This window comes from Anomalospiza imberbis, chromosome 4 (genome assembly GCF_031753505.1).
Source record: "Anomalospiza imberbis isolate Cuckoo-Finch-1a 21T00152 chromosome 4, ASM3175350v1, whole genome shotgun sequence".
Taxonomy (NCBI): Eukaryota; Metazoa; Chordata; class Aves; order Passeriformes; family Viduidae; genus Anomalospiza; species Anomalospiza imberbis.
The window spans coordinates 53,369,833-53,391,246 of NC_089684.1; the positions used below are offsets into that span (position 1 = coordinate 53,369,833).

The window sequence follows — 21,414 nt, forward strand, 5'->3', positions numbered from 1 at the left end:
GCAGAAAATTTTTAAAATAAACTCATTCAATTACTTATTAATGCGGGTTTATTTATTTTATATCAATTTGATGTTCCAGTCTTTTTCAATAATTCAATATTTCTAAGGCCTCTAAATTTTTTTGGGCCACAGGAAATTGGTCACTCAAATTCAAGCAGCCAGCATGTAGACAGAAATAGGACCAAAATACCTTGCAGACTATTTCAGTAGCATAGGGGCATATTATCTGAATAAATAAAGCAATTTCTAAGCAATTGACTTACACTGAAGACAGTCATCACCTCCTTGCTGTCATTTTCCAGAAGACGGAGCTGCCCTCTGAGCTGTCTTTGGAGCCTGGGATCAGGACATCCACTCTTTCTTTTTACCATTGTTAACTTCAAGGCGATATCTGGAGGAGGAGATTCATTTTCAGTACTACAAGGTTTGTGAGTGAGCTTTGGATAACCAGTAAATGCCTCAAGATCATAGAATACACATTAAGATATATTTTTTTCAGCTTCAGAGACAGGCACACAGAACACTGATCTCCTGCATGTTTCTTTTACATGTTTGTTATCCTGTAGACATAGGAGCCTAGCATGAAACAATTTTGAGAGACAACTGATACTTATGGATGGAGAAGGAAAAAAAAGAAAAAAGCAAGTAGATTGGTAATTTGTCAATTTAGACATTTCTGGGCATTGCAAACATGGCCAGTTTTCCAAATATTCCACGCATATCAAAAATCAAAGCAAACAGATACTGGCATCACCAAAAAAAAAAAATACCCTGAATAACAAGAAGTAGTTCAGCATGTTACAACCCTTCATACTAATCTTAAATTCGTAGCTATCTGACATGTCACCCCACTGCTTCAGAAGGCTTTTATAAATCAAATGTTGTAAAAGCTGATTCTCAACTAAGCTGGTTGAACAGTACCAACCAAGTTAAATGGTCCAACTAAAAACTCACTTAGATGATTTTCCCAGCACATCTGAAAGCAGCTAGATACCTATTCCCAAGCTCCTGGCATCTGTTTATGAGAAGCTTTTGCTACAGCTAAGGGTACAGCTCCAGCCAGCTTCTCTCATTTAAAGAGGACCTTTGATAAAGTTGCTTTCATTCCACATTAATTTGGTAATTTAGTTCAATAACAGTAAATAATACATTTTCAGACACCCAGATTGGCACATATAAGCCAATAATACCCAGTCAGGAGGAGTTCCAATTGCAAGGAATGTAAATAGGTCACAGTTCCAGCAATATGGTACTGTTGTGAATACTAAAATATTCCACCTCCTCTGAGTTTCTCATTTTAATCTGATAAAATAAATGGTTTTCACATTCTAGTCTAATATGCTGTATCTTGATCTGTTTTCAGAGGGCTTCCTATGCATGTCTCCAGGAGTTTTACCACTACTTGCATAAATTACTCATTACTTTAAGGTCAAGAAGGGTGGCTCAGATATATAAACCTGTGTTACTGAATTACAAGGCCTCTCCCTTTAAGCTGTGGTCATATAGTCAGTCGTTAGTAGAAAGAACACAAACTAGAGTCTCTGAACGTTTTTCAGATCGCTGCTAGTGTAGAATTACTGACCTTTTCATTTTACCTGAAAACATAAAACATACTGGCACAAAAGAAGACTGACTTAAAAATGTATAAGTAGAATGTATAAGTACATTTTACTCAAAGTGGTTCTGAGGTAAATATATAACAGTAGGCACACAATCTAACTTTTATAGAAAGTTATGTTAATGAAATAATTATTATATTGACTTAAAATAACAGAAATTCAGCTACTTCTGTCAAAAAATCCTATAATAATGTCTTATAGAGATGAAATATGGTGCAAAACCCCATTACAATCACCTGTCTACCTCTGTGAGCCGTGATCCATACCTCCAATTACAAAGAACTTAAATTCTGTCCATGCAATACAAGCAGGTACATAAAGCACAAATAATTTGACTAGAAACAACCATATGCTTGGGGAAGACTGCCTGCCACTGATGTGATTTGTCAGGTCAAGCCAGAGAGCAGAGAACAGCTCAGTGTTGCTTTTGATGGCATAAGAAGGGAAATGTGCCAAGACCCTCAATTCACACTGCCTGCCATGAGCCCTCCAGAGGTGAAACCTGCTGAACCCACTTACTGAAGAACTGCACTCAATTGACACTTTACTGAAAATACAGCATTAAAACAATAAAAAATAGGTACTTGGAAAGGCCATAAACTTTAAAAGATAAGACATTTAAAGGACTGAAAGGCATATGCAAAATAAGCTATGGACTTTTTATTTGCTCCTATTTTTTTTTTTTTTTTTTTTTTTTTTTGTAACCAGTATATTATAGTACATAAATTATATCTGTTTTTTGTAGCAGTTGCTCCCTCTTTTTGCAAGAAATTTTAAACAAATCTTATGTATAAGTTGGTCACTTCACAGCTGCCATGAAATACATCATAAAACTTACAGGAGTGTTGACTGCAAATGTTGACATAGTTGAGTTGCCTCAAAAATAAAAAGCTATGAGAAAATCATTATAATATTAAGATAGGATGGGAGAAAAAAATGCCTTACCTGTTGGAAAATTTTCTGCCTGACTGGGAAGGGTTCTTGAACTGACATTCTTGCATTTTTCACTTGGAGAACACTCTATTATGATAAATGAAAGGAATGGTTATGTGCATTTTCTAAGTCATATAAATCACACTGAAAAAACCCAACAAAATACCCCATGCTTTCAAAGCATTTGATGGATCAAATAATTTCTATGACAGAATAACTATCTTCTCCCCTTCCTGCTATATAATTCCCAAACCCCACAAAAAGTATTTGCAGAATATTTCTTTCCTTCTGGACTGAAGGGGTCATTGAGTCATTTTGATGTGAAATTTCAAAATGGGGAATTGGTGGAAAGAAAGGTTCTCAGGAAACAGAATTCTCATTGGAGAGAGAGCAAGGGTCAGACCTAATTTTCTCTTCCCTTGCAACTATATTAAAAATGGCTCCCGCTGATGCTTCAGTGGTATAAATTGCTGTGCCTTTTACCAATTAATACATGGAGAAAAATAACTCTTTTCTTCATCTGTTATATGTGTATGTAATACTTGCGAGGGGATACTGTAAAATCAAGTGATTTGAAGTTCCAGGAAAATACCACAAATAAGAAATGTTTTTTATTAATACTAATCTGCTTTTTTCCTTTAGCCCATGTTTCTTCCTGTCCTTTGAGGAATGATATATTTTTGTGCTGATAAGACAACCATTTCCATTTTCAAGGCTCCCTGGGCAAGTATTAGTGAAGACAAGGCTTCATTTTTCTAAGAATAAAGGAGAAATAGATCTTTCACTTTTACTAGAAAATTTCTGAGGCAATTTTCATGTATCCCAAGACATTATCCTATGAAGCTCTGCTCTTAGAATAAACCCTGTAATTTAGCAGGGCATGGTAATTTCCAAGTCTTTTGCATCTTCCCTCAAGTGCATCTGTGAATGTTACATGAATAAAGTCATGCAAATAAATAAGGGTACATAAAACAGTTTTCCCACTTCACAGAGAAAGGAAGTAAGCACGAAAAACATTGTCTTTGATGCCTATTACTAGCATATACTCAAACTAGAAATTGAAATCTCCAAACACTTTAGTTTTGTAGGGTTTTGGTTGGGTGTTTGACAGAAACATTGGGGTTGGGATTTTATTTATTTTCTTAATATGGACTACATGATGTTTGTTTTAAAATAGAAATTTGATAGTAAGCTCTCCGCAGTGCAGGCTGTGTTTAGGAAACATTATAAATTTAAGTCCCCTAGAGCTTCTGGGACCAGACTTACCTGTAGTTCTACTTTTTCTGGTTTTAGTCACAGTTACAAACAGAAGTTGTCAAAACTTGACAACATGTTATCATTTTGATAATCATTTAATTGTTGACAAGAACAATAAATTAGCATAGGTTTTTGATATGTGAACTATTATCACTATTATTTCAATATTAAAAACTATAAATTTCCTTGAAAGGTTGTTATCAAGACATTGACATCCATTTCTGTGACTTTTAGGAAAAGGCAAAGCCTATCAGCAAGCATTTGAATTACTCATCAGTTTAATTTAAAATAATAGTTTGCTGTTAAATTTGAATGAATGAATGGGATGCTTGTACCTGGTCTTTGATGTCAGAAGTGTTGCAGAAAGATATTGTGCAAGTCACAGGACATATACTTTTAAATGAAATAGAGTTTTTTCCATGATTTTTGGAAGTGTCTTCACATTTAGAACACTTTCGAGCCTTCTGTAAACTAAGAGCCTGGCCATTGCCACCTACCTATGTCCCTCCACTCCTCTACCCAAAAGATCCTTCTGACTTGCATGATTTTACTCCACAAAGTAGATTTTTTTTTTTTTGTACAAAGGCAGTACTACTACTCTGATGAAAAAGGAACTTTAAAAAATTATTAAAATAGAAACTTGGCTTCTGAATCTTACAGATATAGCCAAAAGTGCTAGAAAAAGAACTTATATTTCAGTTCTGTGGCTCTTTGGTTCTCGTAATTTTCATCTCCTCTTATCTTACTAAAAGATAATCCATTTGCCTGCCCCAAGTGAATTTCAGTGCAGATTGTTCAATAGTCCAATCTATGCAGTGTTTCTATGGAGGAAACACAGCTTCTTTTTGTATTTCAAAAGAAGTCCATCTGGGTTCTGTGATTCTGTGTAAAACACATAAGAATTCTCAGTTTGTGCACCATTTAAAAAAACACAGTAATTCAAGCACAAGGAGGAGTGAGGAGCAGAGGCACCAGGATGTATTGTTTGAGGTCTTACCCGTTTGTTCTTGCAAGGTGTCCATCCCAACTCTGTCCCTGGGGGTGCTGATGGCAGCATTGCTCTCCACATGTTTGCAGGTACACCTGCACATTTCCTGCTCTGTTTCTTCCCTCTCCAAGTTCCTGTCTTGCTCTCCCTCCACAGCAGGGACAATGGTGTTAGTGCTGAGCATAGATGTGCCACCTGCCACTGCCAAACTCTCCATAATTTGAAGTTCCTTACAGTGACACAATTTACATTATCAACAACCTAAAAGGGAAAAAAAATCAATGATTTTTTTTTTAAGCATCAGAAAAGATGTACATATTCAAGACCTGTCCCTCCCCTGCAGGAGTTATTTTTAATTGTAATATGGATTAAAGAATTTTGCTATAGGCTTTTTTCAGAGAAAATGTTGTGTAATACCCAAATTTATCCCAGAAAACGCTCCTGCAATGAGGTGGCATCACTGCTTTAGGAACAAAGCAACAGACTTGGCTAACAGCAACAATCCAAGGCCTGAAGTGAAATGTACTTGTGCCCAGTGCTAATTATTTGTTCTTGGCCAGCTATAAAGCAGAGCCTCCCAGGGATAACATCATTCACATCAACAGAGGAATTGCAGGGGAAAAACATAATTTTCTAAAAGTGACAAGAATGGAACAAGTACTGCATACTGAATTCAAACAACAAAGAAGGTTTATATAAATTCAGCTGAAGAATGAATCCTCCACAGGAACCCACTGTGGAGGAAGACGGGCATCCAAAGAGTCAAGTATTACTTTGCAACAAAGCAGAAAAATGAAGCCCTACTGAAGCTAGAGGCTGAGTCTGGCAGCAAGACTCCATTTGGCACGATTGGGAAGAAGGAATAGAAATGGCAGTAGAGCACAAGGGGCTGCAAGCTTCACTGCTCCCTGCAGTCACTGAGGTGAGGCATCCTGCAATCCCATTTCTTGGGCACAAGCTACTTCAGGATCAGGAAGATGCGGCCAGACCAGCAGTCAAAGCATCTGCAAAGGATGTGACTCATGTCGCCAGAACATGCCTGCTGATGTTTACACCCTTTTCCTCAGTGGGCTTTCACATATGTCTAAATGATTTCATAAAGCCACAGGATAGATTTTGCTTTAGTTCTGTCATTTGGATTAAATCCAAATTCCTTTGTGTTTACTCCAGCCATACTCACTAACAAGCTACATTCATTATGAGTGTCCAAGGTTGTAATCTTCAGGAAATTTAATCTCATTTCTTTTCCAGCAGAAATTGGTTAACTCTGAAGCTGTAGATGAAAGATACACTTCTGCTCTGCTAAAGCCTCAGACTAGTGCCTGGTCACCTAGTATCCACTCATGATCTGCCTTCAGTCTGGTCAAGAAATGTCTCACTTCTCTATTTACCATGCAATGAAGTGTCCCAAAGCACATTGATTCCGACTTTTTTCTCCACAACCCTGCCTCTTCCAACACTTCTTGCTCTCCAAGCTTCACATCATAGATCCCTAACCCTGAGCAAACCAAGTACCAACATGAACAGCACAACAGCTGCCAGCAGCCTGCCAGGGTAAGCAGGTACACAGGACAAGGCAGGATCTGTCTGCACAACTTTCCTACTCTTTTACAGTCATTGAAACCTCTGCCCCAAATGAGCACTTCTTGAAAAAACAGTGAACTATAGATAGACTGAGGTAAGTTATGCAATTATAGAAAATTAATGAGGTATAGTTACAGGTTCTATGACCAGCTCAGAGAATTAAATCATAACCAGATCTACCACAAGTTAATGAAGTATGAAGAAATCTAGGCTGGATTTTGCTTTAATGTTTTCATTGCCCCATTTTGCCATTCATTCAAAAGTACCTATCTGAGTGCTGAGGCTGACTTTTAAAAAGATGCTTTTGGTGGTGTATCACAGTTCTCTATATGTGTAAAAATTCATATATGCACCTACGAAACACAGGTGGTAACTCAAACACAAGTAATTTTTATCCCTTCTCTCACAAAAGAACATTTTAGTTACCATATTGGGTTGACACTGAAAAACTGCCTATCAGACTTGATGACCTAGTTATAAATGATTAAAAATACAGACTAAACTCACTGTGCCAGGGATCTGTTTTTCCATTTATATAGCTGATCCTTTCCTTGAAGTAATGACAGTAGCTAACACCATTCTTTTCATTACTGTACCAGAATTATATGCAATGCATTCCAATTTTCACACTTAGAAATTAAATACTTTTCTGCCTATATTTTGTAACTAATAGTATGTCCTATTGATGAAGATGTAAATATTTTTGTATTAATGATAATTTAGTTCCAAAGGAGGTTGTTTCAATTATATTATTCTATGAATCCAAAGCCAGCTGTTATTTTTAGATCAGGATTACCCTTAATCCCAAAAATGAAATTCAGTGTTCAGTTTATTATTTTTTTCCATAAGCTCCTATCCACAAACAAAGATATCATCCTACACAAAATTTTGGAAAAAAAAAACCATACTCTGACTGGAATTATTAGAATTCAGCTGAATTGAAGAAGAGATACTGATAAAATATTTCATCTCTTCTGCATCAGCTTCTGTTGGTAAGAGTAACATATATGCAGGTCTGTGAATGAACTTAGAAAGCTTGGTGCTATAAGAGCAAGTAGGACATCTGAAAAAATCAAAATGGATATAATCTGTTTAAGAAGATTCAGTCATAGAGCCCAAGTCAAGGGAAAAACATCAGAATGAGTGAAAGAAAAGCAAAACAGGTATATCCTTATGTATATTTTCTCTAGGTTCTTCCAAGATGCACAGAAGAAAAACTCAAACCTCAAACATTTTTAGCAGTCATGTTCTCCTCTAATGTTTTCTTTTCCACTTTTAATGTTTGCCTTAACCACCAAATGTCAACCCATGCAGCTTTGTGTAAGTACTGAGAACAAAACAGTAAATTTTCCCGTAGCTAGGCCCCTTGTCTACCTAGGCCCTTTTTAATGGTTATCTGGCATCTAAATGTATCCTAACTGACACAAATTTGGTCCCAAGTGACAAAGATTTCATAGAAATTTACGTTAAATCCCTGTACTTTTCTTATTTGCCTTTAACTATCATGTAAGTACCCCAAGACACATAAGCAAAGCTACAGTATAATAATACTGTTTATTATGCTGATGCTTTCTCAATTATTAAATTGTTCCACCACAAATGAAAGCAGATTTAATGGCACAGAACCAGAGAAAAACATTCATCCAATATAAAACAGCTTTCGAGAATATTAAACTGCAGTGCTTGAGTCACGCTCGTTATTAGAGATTTTTTCATAAACCTATAATGCTAGTAAGTATAATGGTAAATTAGCAACTAACACAAGATTAAGATCTTCAAGATTAAAGATCTAGCACTCAGCATATAAAGTTTTTCATCTCTAACTAGTTCTTACAATCTACATTTATGTGGAGACTATGTGTACTGACTACGCATTTTATTTATAATTTAGGTAAAACTATTTTTCTCATGCTCTTTGAGACTTGACCAAAAAATTCATATTTGCTGCAGGATGTTGGCCTGCAAATAAAACTTACTGATCTTCCTGTTTTTCTGAACCCAGAGCCAACCTCTACTCAAAAGCCATGCAGCCAAGACGTGGCTCTCCCCACTGCTCAGGGGGAGGCTGAGTTTCTGAGGCAGCAGAGAGAGGAGTGGCAGATGCTGGACAGCTCAACACCTTGGGTGCTCCTGGGTGCTCTGGTGTCCTCCCTGCCCATGGCCAGAGCTCCCTGGACACTGGGAGCATGTCCAACACCTCTGTGTGCTGCCCCACGCCCCTGTCCAGGCTTGTGAGGCTCAGAAGGTCACTCCACCTTCCCTGGCCCTTCTCAGGGCACAGCAGGCAGGAAAGGACAGAATCCAACAGCTGTTGGGCATCGGGGGAAATGAGACACTATTTTTCCTTCTGGAAGTTAACCAGAATAATTCCTTTATCATGCCTTTCTGTGTGTTCTTGCTTCCTTTTTGCTGAATGTTTTCAAAGCCTAGCTAATCAGGAAAAAAAAAAATATATATATAGCTTGATATTTTCCATATAGGCTGAGGGTTGTTTTTCTCCCCTGCTTTTTTTTTATTATTTGAAGATGTATTGTGGATAACAGGAACACCAATTCATTCCCATTTAAAAAGTGTTGAAAGGGAAAACCAATAACATTCACTGAACCAGATTCTCTCTTTCCCTCTAAAGATATATTTCTGAGACTAGGATCTGGTATACAAAAATGGTCTTTATTCAAATTAGCTGCCTAAAACCTGCATGCAATACAACATTTTTTTCATACATCATCTTCCCTCTAGGAGCCTGATGTCAATGTACTAATGATTTACTAAGGACCTGTCTTGCAACGATACTCCCCTAAGTTAATCTAGGTCATTTTCCCAAACTGGTTCTAGAGTAGTTATTTTATTCCTTCCTTCCAGTTCCAATTAACATTTCACATCTTCTATATTAGGCTACAAACGTCTTAAAGCCAAGATCACTACAAACTTTTTCCTTAGAGAGTAAATCACAGACTTGATCTTTATGAAATTCAGTCACAGGCATGAGTGGAAGAAAAAAAGAATCCATATTAGGTTCTGTATAGGCAACAATTTTTATGTATTCCACATAAAGGTAAGCAAATCTATAATTAGGGTAAACTAACTTAGGAATCTGAGTGCTTTCCAAAAATGGAAGATTGACTCCTTTATCACAGAAGTAACTTGAGTTTAGTTAGCAATTCTCAGTAAACAATGTTGCAATAGGTATCATTGTTCCCAGCTGGTCTACAAACAAAAAAGCCCTAGCAAGCTTCAGAGATGCAATAGATGCCTTTAAAAACTTTGGTCCTCTCTATGATTTATTTTCTTTATATCTCTGTAGCACTGAAATATATTTTTCATCCTCAACACAGCTCTAAAAGCACCATATGTCCAAAATTTCCAAGTTTAGATATGGAAAATTGGAGAATAAATCCACAATATCATAACTGCTTAAAAATAAGGATAAACTCAAGGCATGCTTTAAAATAAAAATCAGATCACTGTTAGGAAACTGTAAAAGGCATCTGTGAATCTCAGTACTTCATTCTGAGTGCTAGATATGACAGAACTTGGCCTGTGGCAGATAATGCAGAGGAATAAAGTAGGAGCTGTTGCTACTGAATCGCAGCTCAGCTGACACCACTCTACCTAGAAGAGGGAAACAGAACAGCACAGAAAATCCCGGCAGGTTCTCATAACTGTGACAGATCACATTTACACATATTTTCCAGTGATTTCATTATGGACACACCAAAGAACAGAACACTACTGAAATTACCCATTTAACTGGCTGCAATTCCAACACATTGACAATAAAACAGTCAAATATGTGACCACAAGTACCTAAAATATAGCAAAAGGGGGAGATGCAGACATAAAGCACAGGACTTCCCCTACCTTTTCCAGGTCTGATCCACTGTACCATGCTGGAAAAGAGCAGGCAGATCCTTGCCTTCCTCAGCTCTGCTCAAAACTGACTCCAGCACAGCTCTTCCTGTTTGACCTTCTTATCTTTCCTGTTGATTGCACAGCCTGGCTTGGAAGTGGTTAGTACAAAAAGTTGTCTATTAACCAATACTGTTAATTCCAAAACTTTTTTTTTTTTTTTTAAAGAAAGAAACATTCCTGAGAATGGAGTTGAGCTACTAAAGTTCATTATGCAAAGCAGAAATGTATCCAGTGTTCTGGAAGATTCATTCACACACTCCAGCTTTTCAAAGCAATAATTCCTTGTGGCATTTTGCATTGGTGGCAAAAAGGCTTCAAGGGACACATCCAGGTCATTGTGTTAAAAAAGCATTGTTCAGAAAAAAGTTACAAACAGTCCTTCAGATAAAGTACAGGACTTTGTCAGCCTTTTGCTTTCAATTACAAAATTAGATTTCTTGCTATCATTACAGCTGCAAAAAACACTGATGAAAAATTGTTTGACAAAAAAAATTATACCAATATGCTGAGGTTTAAATGCAGAAGTCTATTATTTAGCAGATCTATCATGCAACATTAAATATCAGTTTAGGGAGTTGAGCAAGACTGTTCTAGAATGTACACAGAGTTTATCTTTTGTGTACCAAGACTGATCCATGTGCCATATCCTAAATGACCCACAAAAGCAGTGGGGTTCAAGGTGATGGGCTGTCCCTACAGCACTGTTGTCCTCCTACAGCTCTTGCCAGCAGGAGTACCAAAACCAGACCCTTCAGATGCCTTTGAGACCTTAGTTATGACTCCTGCTAGTCCTTCTCAAGGAACATGCACTTGAGAGTTGCTTTTAAACATTAGAAAACAGGTATTAATTATAAGTCATGCCCTCATTTACCTTAACTTCATCCCATCACCCCACGTAAACAGGAATTATAAATGCTATTTCACACTGATCAGTCTGTTCCTGCAGTGGGCTTGGGAACTCTCCATCTTCCCAGAAATTATGCATTTGGAAGATACTCAAGTGATTGTATAAATCACAACCAACCAATCATCCCAGAGGGAATTAACTGATATTGCACTCTAATGCAGTACACAAAGCATACCACGTCAGGAGTAATTAATTTGTGTAGTAACTATACCAACAGCATGAAATACCACATTTCTGTCACCACTTTACTGATTATTTTCCATGACTTTCATAAATGTTTAAGTCTTTTCATCACATTTATTTTATATGTATATTTAAAGATAACATTTGGTTACATTTTATTACATCAGTTCTTCACTAGTATTAATCTTTTTTTATGTGATTCAAAGTAGTTTTGAAAAAAAAAACCCTCAAAGAGTAATCTAAGCCTGTGTTTTTCCCAGTGGATAATAATCTTTCAGGCTCTGAGTCCCAATCATTGTAGAATCTACCACTGATTAGTATGTCCCTAAAATCCTAAAAGATACAACTAACTTTTATTTTAGAGTACTGAAATTAGGAGAGATGCAACTCACTTCAAGAAACACATAACAAAATAGCACCAACTGAACTCCAGGCTCCTTAGCTCCCTTTTCCATACTATCATAAAATAGTTTGGGTTAGAAGGGACCTATAAAAGTAGTCTTATCCAACTCCTCCCTGCAATCTTCAACTAGATCAGAAGTCTTCAGCTGTCTCTGTGATTTTTCTCTGAAGTCATGCTCCATGGTATTTCATCACACCACAGCCAGTACTTCAATTCTTGGTGATGTATATGGACATTTAGTTTAGGTGGAATCAAGAAAATCAAAGTTTTCAGTTTCAAGGTAATGACATCAAAAGTTGGCCCTGGACTTCCTATTGTCTTGTTGGAACAGTACTCATCTGCATTACAAAACTCTAGGTGAATAACCTTGTTGGACAGCTGTTCTCAGGAAATAACTCCAGAGACCAATATATTGCAGCAAACAGGAAAAAAACAGAGGTAGCACAGACTGGTTTCCACATTAGTAATCACATCCCTCATACTACATTCTAATTACTATGAATTGTGCTACCTGTTTCAGGTTTCCTTTTGCTAAAAATAGGCTTCAAAGTTGTTTCTACTAGTCAATTCTTTAACTAGTAAAATTACATGAAGACTTGATGGTCCTGTTTATGTTGGGTTGTCCCTGATCTCTCCAGAATTATTAAAAGAAGCTGACAGGAGGCTGGGGAGGACATTGGGTGTTGATACAAAACACTTCCTCTAATTGTCTCTCTCAGGCATTGCCTTTCATCATCCTGTTTGCCCTTCTGCAGCTGTATGTTTGTCTGACCATTTTTTCACTTCAGCAGTTTGTTTTAGGGAAAAAAGCACATTTTAATTTTAAGGCTGACTTATACCTTCCAGTATAACTACTATTCCATCACAGCTGGGGAAATACCTATGAAGGAACAGTCTACTGCCAAAGGGACTAACTCTAACTTGTAAAAATATTGAGGCATAACTCATTTGATTAATCACTGGTAAGTGACAGAAATGCCAGTTTTAGGTGAGAAGGGATATTCCCTTGCTGGAACCCATCATAAAAAAGTCCTGTTTGTTCTATGTTTTGCTGACACTGGCATTCTCCACTATTTACGTCTAGTATGGCAAATTTGAAATCACACAGGATACTGACTGCTGTCCTGGCTAAATTATTCTCTGTTGGTTCCTCTTTCAACTAGTAATTGAGGTACACCCACTGAAAAGAAACATAATATTATACAATCTGTATTAAAAAGTTCAAAAAGAAATATCAATTGAGCCCCTAGATGTGAAAAACATTCAGCTTGAAGTACTAACTCACACTAGTAACATTTTAGCAAACCTACTCAATTATATTAATTCTAGCCAGATTATCAGCATGCATGGATATTAGTTGTGTTATGTGCATGCTATGATTACACACAACTTCCAGAGAAATAGGTTTAGCCATATGTTTCCTTTTGATTAGCATGTTATCTCTCCACAGCAACTGCATATAGAACTAGCTAAAGTGCTTTCTTCTGATCTTTTGTCATCGTTGCATCTGCCTGCTTGAAAACCAGATAGCTTTACTTCCCCCCAGGTCTTGAAAAAACACCACCCCAGCTCCATAGCCAGGTTCAGAAAGGAAAAACAGAAAACACAAAAAGAAAAATACACCGCCACCCATCTGTACGGAAATGCTGTCGCCTTCTAGTCTGCAGGAAAATGCTGAGTCAAAGCATCCAGCTGTGACACCACTTCCACAGATCCTGAGCTATTTACACAGCCCACTACATAATGGCTAAGCTGGCTTACAATTACCAAATGCTAATAGTAGATGTTACTGAGCTTGTTATTCCTGAGCACAAGGAGGACCATGGTACACACCTGACCGAGCTTCCTCCCTAGTTCAGCATCTCCCAAGTGCCACTGCTACTCTCTTGAAAACACTTTTATCTGCAGACCAAAAAGCCGACATACTCCTAACCAAAGAAAACCATATTCAAATCTCAGCAGGCAAAAAGGGATCCAGTCACGATTGGATTCACAGTTCCAGCTCAGCCATAACATGGATCATAGACCTTCCCACAGCAGAGAAGGAGAAAACTTCTAAAAGAGTCTCACCAGCTCAGAATAAAAACTGTAATTATCACTTACCATTTAGAATCACTAATACTTAGATGAATAATTTCATTTCTGTACTTTATGGCTGAGGAGGATTTATTTTCTTCCCCACAGGAATAATAGCCTCCCCAAATCAAGCTCAAATTTTGAAGTCCCATGCAGCACAGAAAGCACATTACTTCTCAGTCACTCAAACCAAATACACTCAGAATTTTTATTCACAAGCTTCAACATAGGAAATGAGCTTTCCTTATTTTGCTTTCATCTTGCAAGTGGAATTAAATTCCTCTTATCTTAAACCACTTGGCAAATAGGCCTCTAAAACATCCAAGTATAAAGAAATTAGGAAATATATGTTGACAGGGAAACAATAATTATGTTCATCTACAAACCTCCAACTATTAAACAGAGAAAAAAAGAAATCTGTATCCCAGACACTTTACACTTAAAATCCCACAGAACATCCTTTTTTAAAAAAAAAAAAAATTTTCCCCTTAACAGGCTAAATCCCCACCTTTCACAGCATTACAGGGGAATTAAAGGAAAAACAGGTACTTCCTTTTATAATTAGGTGAAGTGATTTTTAATTAAAGGTTAACTATTTTCAGCTGCTTGAAATTTGCAGGTAGAAATAAGAATTTATTCTTAAGGAAATCTTCTTATAGGTAGCTAGGAAATAATTATATATTACAGTCATATATTGAGTAGAGATTATTTGTTATGCTGTTCAAATGGATTTGATATCTCTTTTCCTTCAGAGGACTCTTTTCACAGGGTCATATATCCATCAAGGTCAGAAGAGACCTTCAAGAGCACCTAGTCCCACATTAAGCATTTAGAGAAAGGCGCCACTGAAGGCTTTTTCCCAGAATAAGATTTCTTGCTGAGGTTGTCACAGCTTTTCTGCTGTGCTTTAAAGCAGAGGAAACTATGTCAGTATATCTAAAACTGTTTATTCTGAGGAGTGGAGTAGAAAGCCACAGCTCCTTGATCTTTAAAAAGAAGGGGGAGGAGCAGCAGCGATGAATATTTAGTTATGCTTCAATTCCTTCTCCCTTCCTAGGATTTGCATAAATGTGTACTATTTGAAATGTATTTCTATATTTCTATGTACATATTCAACTTTTTTCTTTACTAGAATGCCAGAGCACTTTTGGGATGGATAAAAAGACTTTCACTTACAGTCCTTAACCATACACTGAAACACTTAATTTGCAGAACTGAAATTTTACCCATCTGTTTGGTGATTCTGCTTAGTGCTAAAAAGTGCAGGGCCATGGAAATTTATTTATAGGAGCTTGAATATATGTGGAATACAGATATCTCCTGAGCTAGTTTTGGCATTGAGAAAGTAAATTTTGACCTCCTTAGGCATTCAAAAAGTGGAGAAAAGATGTTTTGATGTGGATTCAGTAGAAATGAAAGCTTGCTTTTAGCTTTCCTAATGCTCTGTGGAAGAACATGCCTGAAGGAATATCTGGAAGACCAAAACCTATAGAAAACCATCAGGATAGAAACAATCACAGGATTTCAATTTATCATCCTATAAGCTCTGTTCCAGTCACTAAGTGCAACTTGGTTTAGAGCCAGTAGTTTTCCCTTTGACCAAGGAAGCCCAAAAATGCTGTCTTCCTATAGTTCGGGATTAGCATTTCCAGCCACCAAAATGTCTAAAGTAGAGAAAATCCTATAGTGATAATTTTGACTTCAACAAATAACTATAAAGTCTGTCTTCACAACAAACTAGCAAAATAATTGGAATTTTTCCAAATTACTGCTGCCCTCTAGTTGAGACCCGAAGAAGGGTTTACATGTCCATTTTTGCAGCTTTATCTGTAGATCTAAGTTATAATTTCTAGTAACAACTTTCCTCTCACATTTATCTTTTTAGACCATTTGGCCACAGGTACCAGAACTAAGTATAGTAAAAGGTGTTTATAAACATAACAAGCACAACATTTTCTGCTTAAGTATCCAGCCTTGTATGCTTGAGGTCGTGCTTCTTATAAGAAGAACAAAATTTTTAAAGGGGATAGTGCAACCCTCAGTCTTCAGAAATATAAGGGAAGATTTCTATTTATCAGGGAAAATCTGAGACAGTGGGACTTTTGTCAACACAGATCGGAAAATCATGAAAACTCTAGATTTTTCCTGTCTGAAATTTGGCCTTGGAACCATCCTACAATTCAATTTATGGATTTTTGATTAAATCAACTGTACTTGCACTGGCCACCACAGACAATAATGGTGTTAAGGTGTGAATGTGTGGGGGGATGGTATAAAAAGATTCCTAAGTTTAAGGCTATGCAGCTAAACACAAAAATCTTAATAAGCATGAACATATTTTGGACTCACTCCATTAAATGCACAGCAAGTTTATTGTACATTAATTATATTCAGTGGCATTTTTTCCACTTTTTCCCATGTTTGAAAAAAATATTATGTTTCCATTCCTTCTTTTTTCCTAGTTGGCATCTGTGCATATGCTATCCACAGTCCCCATGTAAACTTTAAGTTCTCATTTAGCTAGGCTTGGTCCAGGCCATTTCATACAACTGAGACCTTCCCCTAGTGGAGCCTGGAAAGCAGCACTGCTAGTCCAGGATGGCTTTGTTGCAGCTGAGGACACAGAGAACTATCAATCACAGCTGCATTTTTCTAGGGTCTTATGTGTCAGGAATGTTCACTGCCAGAGTGGGCTGAAAGCTCCTGCAAACTGTCACACATCTTCCCAGGCAAAGCCTCACTTACAGACACTGCTACACGAGAGTTTTATCACCTCAGAAGAGTTTATATTCTGCTGGCATGAGGCTGTGTTGTATGGGGTTTTTTACATAAGAACAGTGTTAGATATGCAGTGTAGATATGGAATGGAAAATCAGCACACATCAGCCTGGGCTGCAAAACAGAGTTAAATTGATATTACTGAACTGTAATATCATCTACTCCAAGGGAGAAGCTGTAGCTTCACATAAAGAGTGGTTTTCCAAGGAGTCATATTGGCAAGGGATCACTTAATAAGTGATCCCTTAATAAGGGATCAGAGATCACTTAATAAGGGATACTTAATAAGTGTTAACCTCTCTGCAACAAAAGGGACCTCATTATCCCTCTTCTTGTTTACCACAGAAAGCACAACATTATTTACATGTTTACTGTTGTAAGTATTGATATCAGTGGTTACACACACTGTGTGACATGGCACTGAAATCCTTGCAAGCTTCATCTGCCATCCCCAAATTAAAATTAAATTTTTGCCAATGTTTTTTGCAAGTGTAGTGACTTTTATATTATTCTTGCTTGGGTTTGGCTCCTCCCCAAACCCTTCTTTGCATTTGTATTTCTGCCCATTTTATTGCTGTAACCTTGGAGTTTGTCGTCCTTGTGTATGAATTCTATATGGATGCTCATCATTACCTTCTAGATTTCCTGCCACGTGCAGCAGCCTGCAATACTAAAATTTATTTGTTCTGACCAACTTTCCCAAAGCTGACTGCTGACATGAGAGAACAGTCTTTGATTGTCTCACTGTAACAAAGATTTCTTTCATCCTCAGCCATTGCTCCCTTTGATGTTATTTCACGCTTTCTGTTTTCAAAATTTGCCTGGGAGTTTTATTTGACCTACTGATCATAATGCATTTAGGTTTGTAATGGGTAATGGATATCTAAGTTATAGCTGCTGATGCAGTGTTTATATTCTTCCCACGGTGTGAGAGGAGCTTTGTATAAAAGTTATTACTGACATCTTGATAGTGCAACTCAGACATCTTAATATAGTGCCACGTTATTATTTCATTACAGCTGCTTCACAGTAATTCATTATTTATAAACACGTGTGCTTCTGGCTCAGTGAGTAGCTGGCAACTTATTCCCACATACAAAATCTCATTTTAAGATCTCAGTTTGTTACTGTTCTGGAACTTCAGATTTGCCTTATATTTTATTTACTATCAATGTCATTCCAATACAACAAACAGAGGAAGGTGGTGGAGAGGTAACTGCTGTCACTGGTTTCAAACACAAGGGTGGTTATTTTGGCAACTGCCCCAGTACCATTCTGTGATATCTGTGATAATTCTGTGATAAAGCAATTTTAATGTAAAAAAGCTCATAACTCGATATGGAATTAGTCATAAAATTAGAGAAGTTCAAGTCTAGCTACTGTAACCCAGGCAAAGTAGCCCAGCCCTGAATTCCTAAGAGGTATATGACACCAGAAAAATAAAAGTACAAATGTTTTTAAAACAGAGATGTTTAGGGAGTTTTCGTCACACAAAAGAGAATCAATAAAAAACAAAAGAGGGGTCATGACAGTATGTCATGTCAGGTTCTTAATATTCTGTGATACCAAAGAATTTCTATTTTTGAGTTAATAGGAAAATGACATATTTCTGTAAATTTATAGAACACGATTGAAGGATAATTTGTAATTTAAAACATAAGCAATTCAAAATACATTACTGTAAATTGCAAGATTTCTTTTATCTTCCAGAAGATATAACAGCTGTCAAGAGACAGTTCAGTTTGAAAATCAGCCTATAAAGTAGATTTCAGGTTGAAAATTTAAAATTTAGATTCTTAGGAGCTTAAATTCAGTTTTCAGGACTATGCAATAGAACTTAATGTCATGAAATACAGAGCTGCAAAGTAAGATTCACAAAAGCAGGTCTAAATTATGCGATTTTTTCTAATTTTTTTTCATGAGATACCTATTTAGGACAACTTCAGAAGGTTTTCAACAACTAATAGCATAGCTGGCTCAAAGTAATTGTTCTTTTTCTTTTATTTTCTTTTACATTTACAGTGCCCATTCTTTTTTTTTCTTTACATGAAAACATATTCCCTTACTTGTGGGAAGATACATAAGGATATATTCCTTTATGTGAGGAGGATGCATTTCTGATAACTGGGATGGTTACAAATTCAGTATATAGTGAAGAATTTATTTTCCTGATACAGCTAATACAATAGAGCTAGACTCAAAGATGTACTTAAGAAAGACATAGAGTTTAAATGCACATGGACAGTAAAATGCAAAAAGTTCTTCCATAACATTGTCCAAATAATAGTAGTGGAGAAATTTAAAAAAAACACTTCTGTGTTTTGCATAGAAAAGCAAAAAATCTTGCTTTTCTGTGCTAGAAAGCAAGTTTGTATTGCATAGCATTTTTCAAACTCCAAAAAAAAAAAAAAACCCAAAAAGAAAAGGTCTTAGAAGAATTCAGGATGACACAGAGGACATGAAGGAAGATCATCAGGCTTGCCAGGTGCCAATTGAATTCCCAGTAATGACAGAAGTGGTGCAAAGTGCTGACAGGTCAAAGGCTGACTTTTCAGCCTTCTTTGCTGTAGCTGAACAAGCTGATTGCTTCCAAAAATGAAAATCAAGAGATGACTGCCCACTAGTCTGAGATTGGTAACAAGAGGCTGAATATTACAGTGCCCCAAAGAGTGTATCTGCCCTTTCTCAGGACAGATAATTGTCCTGAAAGATTTGAGCTATTTATTCTGTGAGACTGGGTGCTCAGTTTAAATTGTTTAGTATAAGTCTTCTTGGCAACTCTTCCTGGATGGTTTCACTTTGACTGTGAAGCCAACAATTTCACCACACTTTTGCTATCAACCCTTTCAAGGCCAACTTCTCAGAGAAAGAGACAATGCTTTTCTGGAGAGCAAGGATAACATCAAATCAAACAGAATTCAGAATAAACTCTGGCAACCATTTTTGCCATATGCCACTCATGCACTGAACTGTGACCTCTTCCCAAGTAATGCTTATGACATCTGTGTCATCCATGATACTGAACTACCTCCAAAAGTCATTGAAGCAGAGTTTTTTTTCTGGATAAGCTTGGAGAAGGTCTTTTTTAGACAGTAGACCTTTTAAGTGCTGATTACTCCCTTGTTCAATGGTTGGAGAAATGGGATCTTACCAGAAGCAGACCGTGATTTTCTCAGTGGTTCACAGAAGATTTTAATCAAGCTTGTGGCAGGTGGCATTACCCTAAACAAGGGGGAATTCAAAGTCCATGGCCTGTTTCTCAGTGTTTCCTAAGATCTGGCGCCGTGAGGGCACTTCAAGCATTTGTGTAGTAACTTGGACCTTTAAGTTGTCTCTATGACTTGTAGGAAAATCTTCCAAGAACCTCTTGTAGCCCTGGGGTTCTCACTGCAAAAAATTATGAAAGGCTTTAGCATGCATTCTCCTTTTGCACTGCCACCCAGCAGAAGGGTCAAACTGTCTTTTAGCAGCCTTCAAGCCCAAGGCAGTTTCCTCTTCATTACCTCCAGTGGGGATTGTACACCCACCACATTCAAGACAAGAGTTCTGTCTAATTTAGCTTTCAAAGCAACACTTATGCATAGCCACAGGGTTACTAATATCACTCAGAGATTGCCTTGAACTCATAATGATTATAATATGCAAAGACACTTCATTACTAAAACCAAAGTTGATAATCAAACAATAAAACTCCAGAACAAATGACAGAAAGTGACAGCAGCATGGTACTGAAGTTACAAGTCACCCATTTTAAGGAATGACTAACTAGAGTAGGGGTGAAGGGTGGAATCTGATAGAGCAGTGTAAATACATAAGTGGCACAGAGGAAGTGAACAGGGAAGTGTATGCTTGCTATCTCTTCTGTTACAAGAATGAGCAGGTATAGAGTAAAAATATCAAATAGCATGTTCAAAACAGCAGCAGATAGTTCTTCACAGCAGACAGGTCAGCTGTGAAATTCCCTGCACAGGATGCTGTAGTTGTTTGAAGTGTGCATGGGTTCAAGCTACAGCTGGACAAGACAACTGAAGAAAATCCACAGAAGATTCTACTAAACAAAGCACATACACCTGGCTCAGGAAATCCCCTCAGCAAATACCCTCTGATGGTGGCTGTCAGGAATGGGATGTTACTCATTGGACTGTCTGATCCTGTGGCTGCTTGGATTGCAGGTCCACATTCTTCCTGATGGCAGCGATTATGTCCGAGGGTTCCCCATGCACATCAGAGCCATAAGGTACTGCCATTCTTACACAGGGCCAAGGACCATGATTCTCTATCAAAGTGCGACGTGTAAGCACTGCTTCAGAGCTCATCTCTCTTCAGTTTCAGGTGTAGGATGGGAAAGCTGTGTAGGTTTTATGCTTACAACTGTTAATTAAGTTACAACTTTTAGGTAACTGTCAGTGGAACAGAGCAGACTGATATTAATGCAAAGTGAGTCTTCACATCCCTATTTCCTCACGCTGTTACTGTAACCCCAAGCTGCCCTGAACACAGTCTGAAATCAGCATCAGAGCAGCTGTGCAGTACAGCATGCTTATGCAACCACGCTGGCTGCTTTTGTATTTGTTAAAATAGATGTTTTTTTAAAAAAAGATCCCATTAATTCTTACAGAAATAAAACAGATTCTCAGATGGATGAAATGCTGAATAAATCGGTATTTAATAAACAAATTGCTTTAACAGTAATAGCGTGCGCTTGTACTTCCATATCCAAAGGATCAGTGAAAGTTCACCTGATCCAGAAAACACTGCTTTTCCCTGCTGAACG

The 21,414-nt window shown here is 37.3% G+C and overlaps 1 protein-coding gene across 7 annotated transcripts in view; it reads right to left on the reverse strand.

Moving 5' to 3' along the window:
* The window catches only part of SH3TC1 (SH3 domain and tetratricopeptide repeats 1), a 32,494-nt gene extending 18,027 nt beyond the window's left edge, over positions 1–14,467 (reverse strand). For 4 of the 7 annotated variants that reach the window (XR_010998548.1, XR_010998549.1, XR_010998547.1 and 1 more), the window contains exons 1-4: positions 14,371–14,467; positions 4,807–5,058; positions 2,565–2,639; positions 264–391 (exon numbers count right to left, since the gene is read on the reverse strand). Coding sequence is in view for 4 of the 7 variants with exons in the window: in XM_068188602.1 (XP_068044703.1) it covers positions 264–391; positions 2,565–2,639; positions 4,807–5,014 (411 nt within the window). In the remaining 3 variants the exon portion in view is untranslated. Of the gene's footprint in view, positions 1–263; positions 392–2,564; positions 2,640–4,806; positions 5,059–10,242; positions 10,396–13,619; positions 13,643–14,078; positions 14,226–14,370 lie in introns of those variants that run through there. The other 3 variants (XM_068188604.1, XM_068188605.1, XM_068188603.1) reach the window with 3 other exon arrangements.
* Between the last annotated feature and the right edge of the window lie 6,947 nt (positions 14,468–21,414).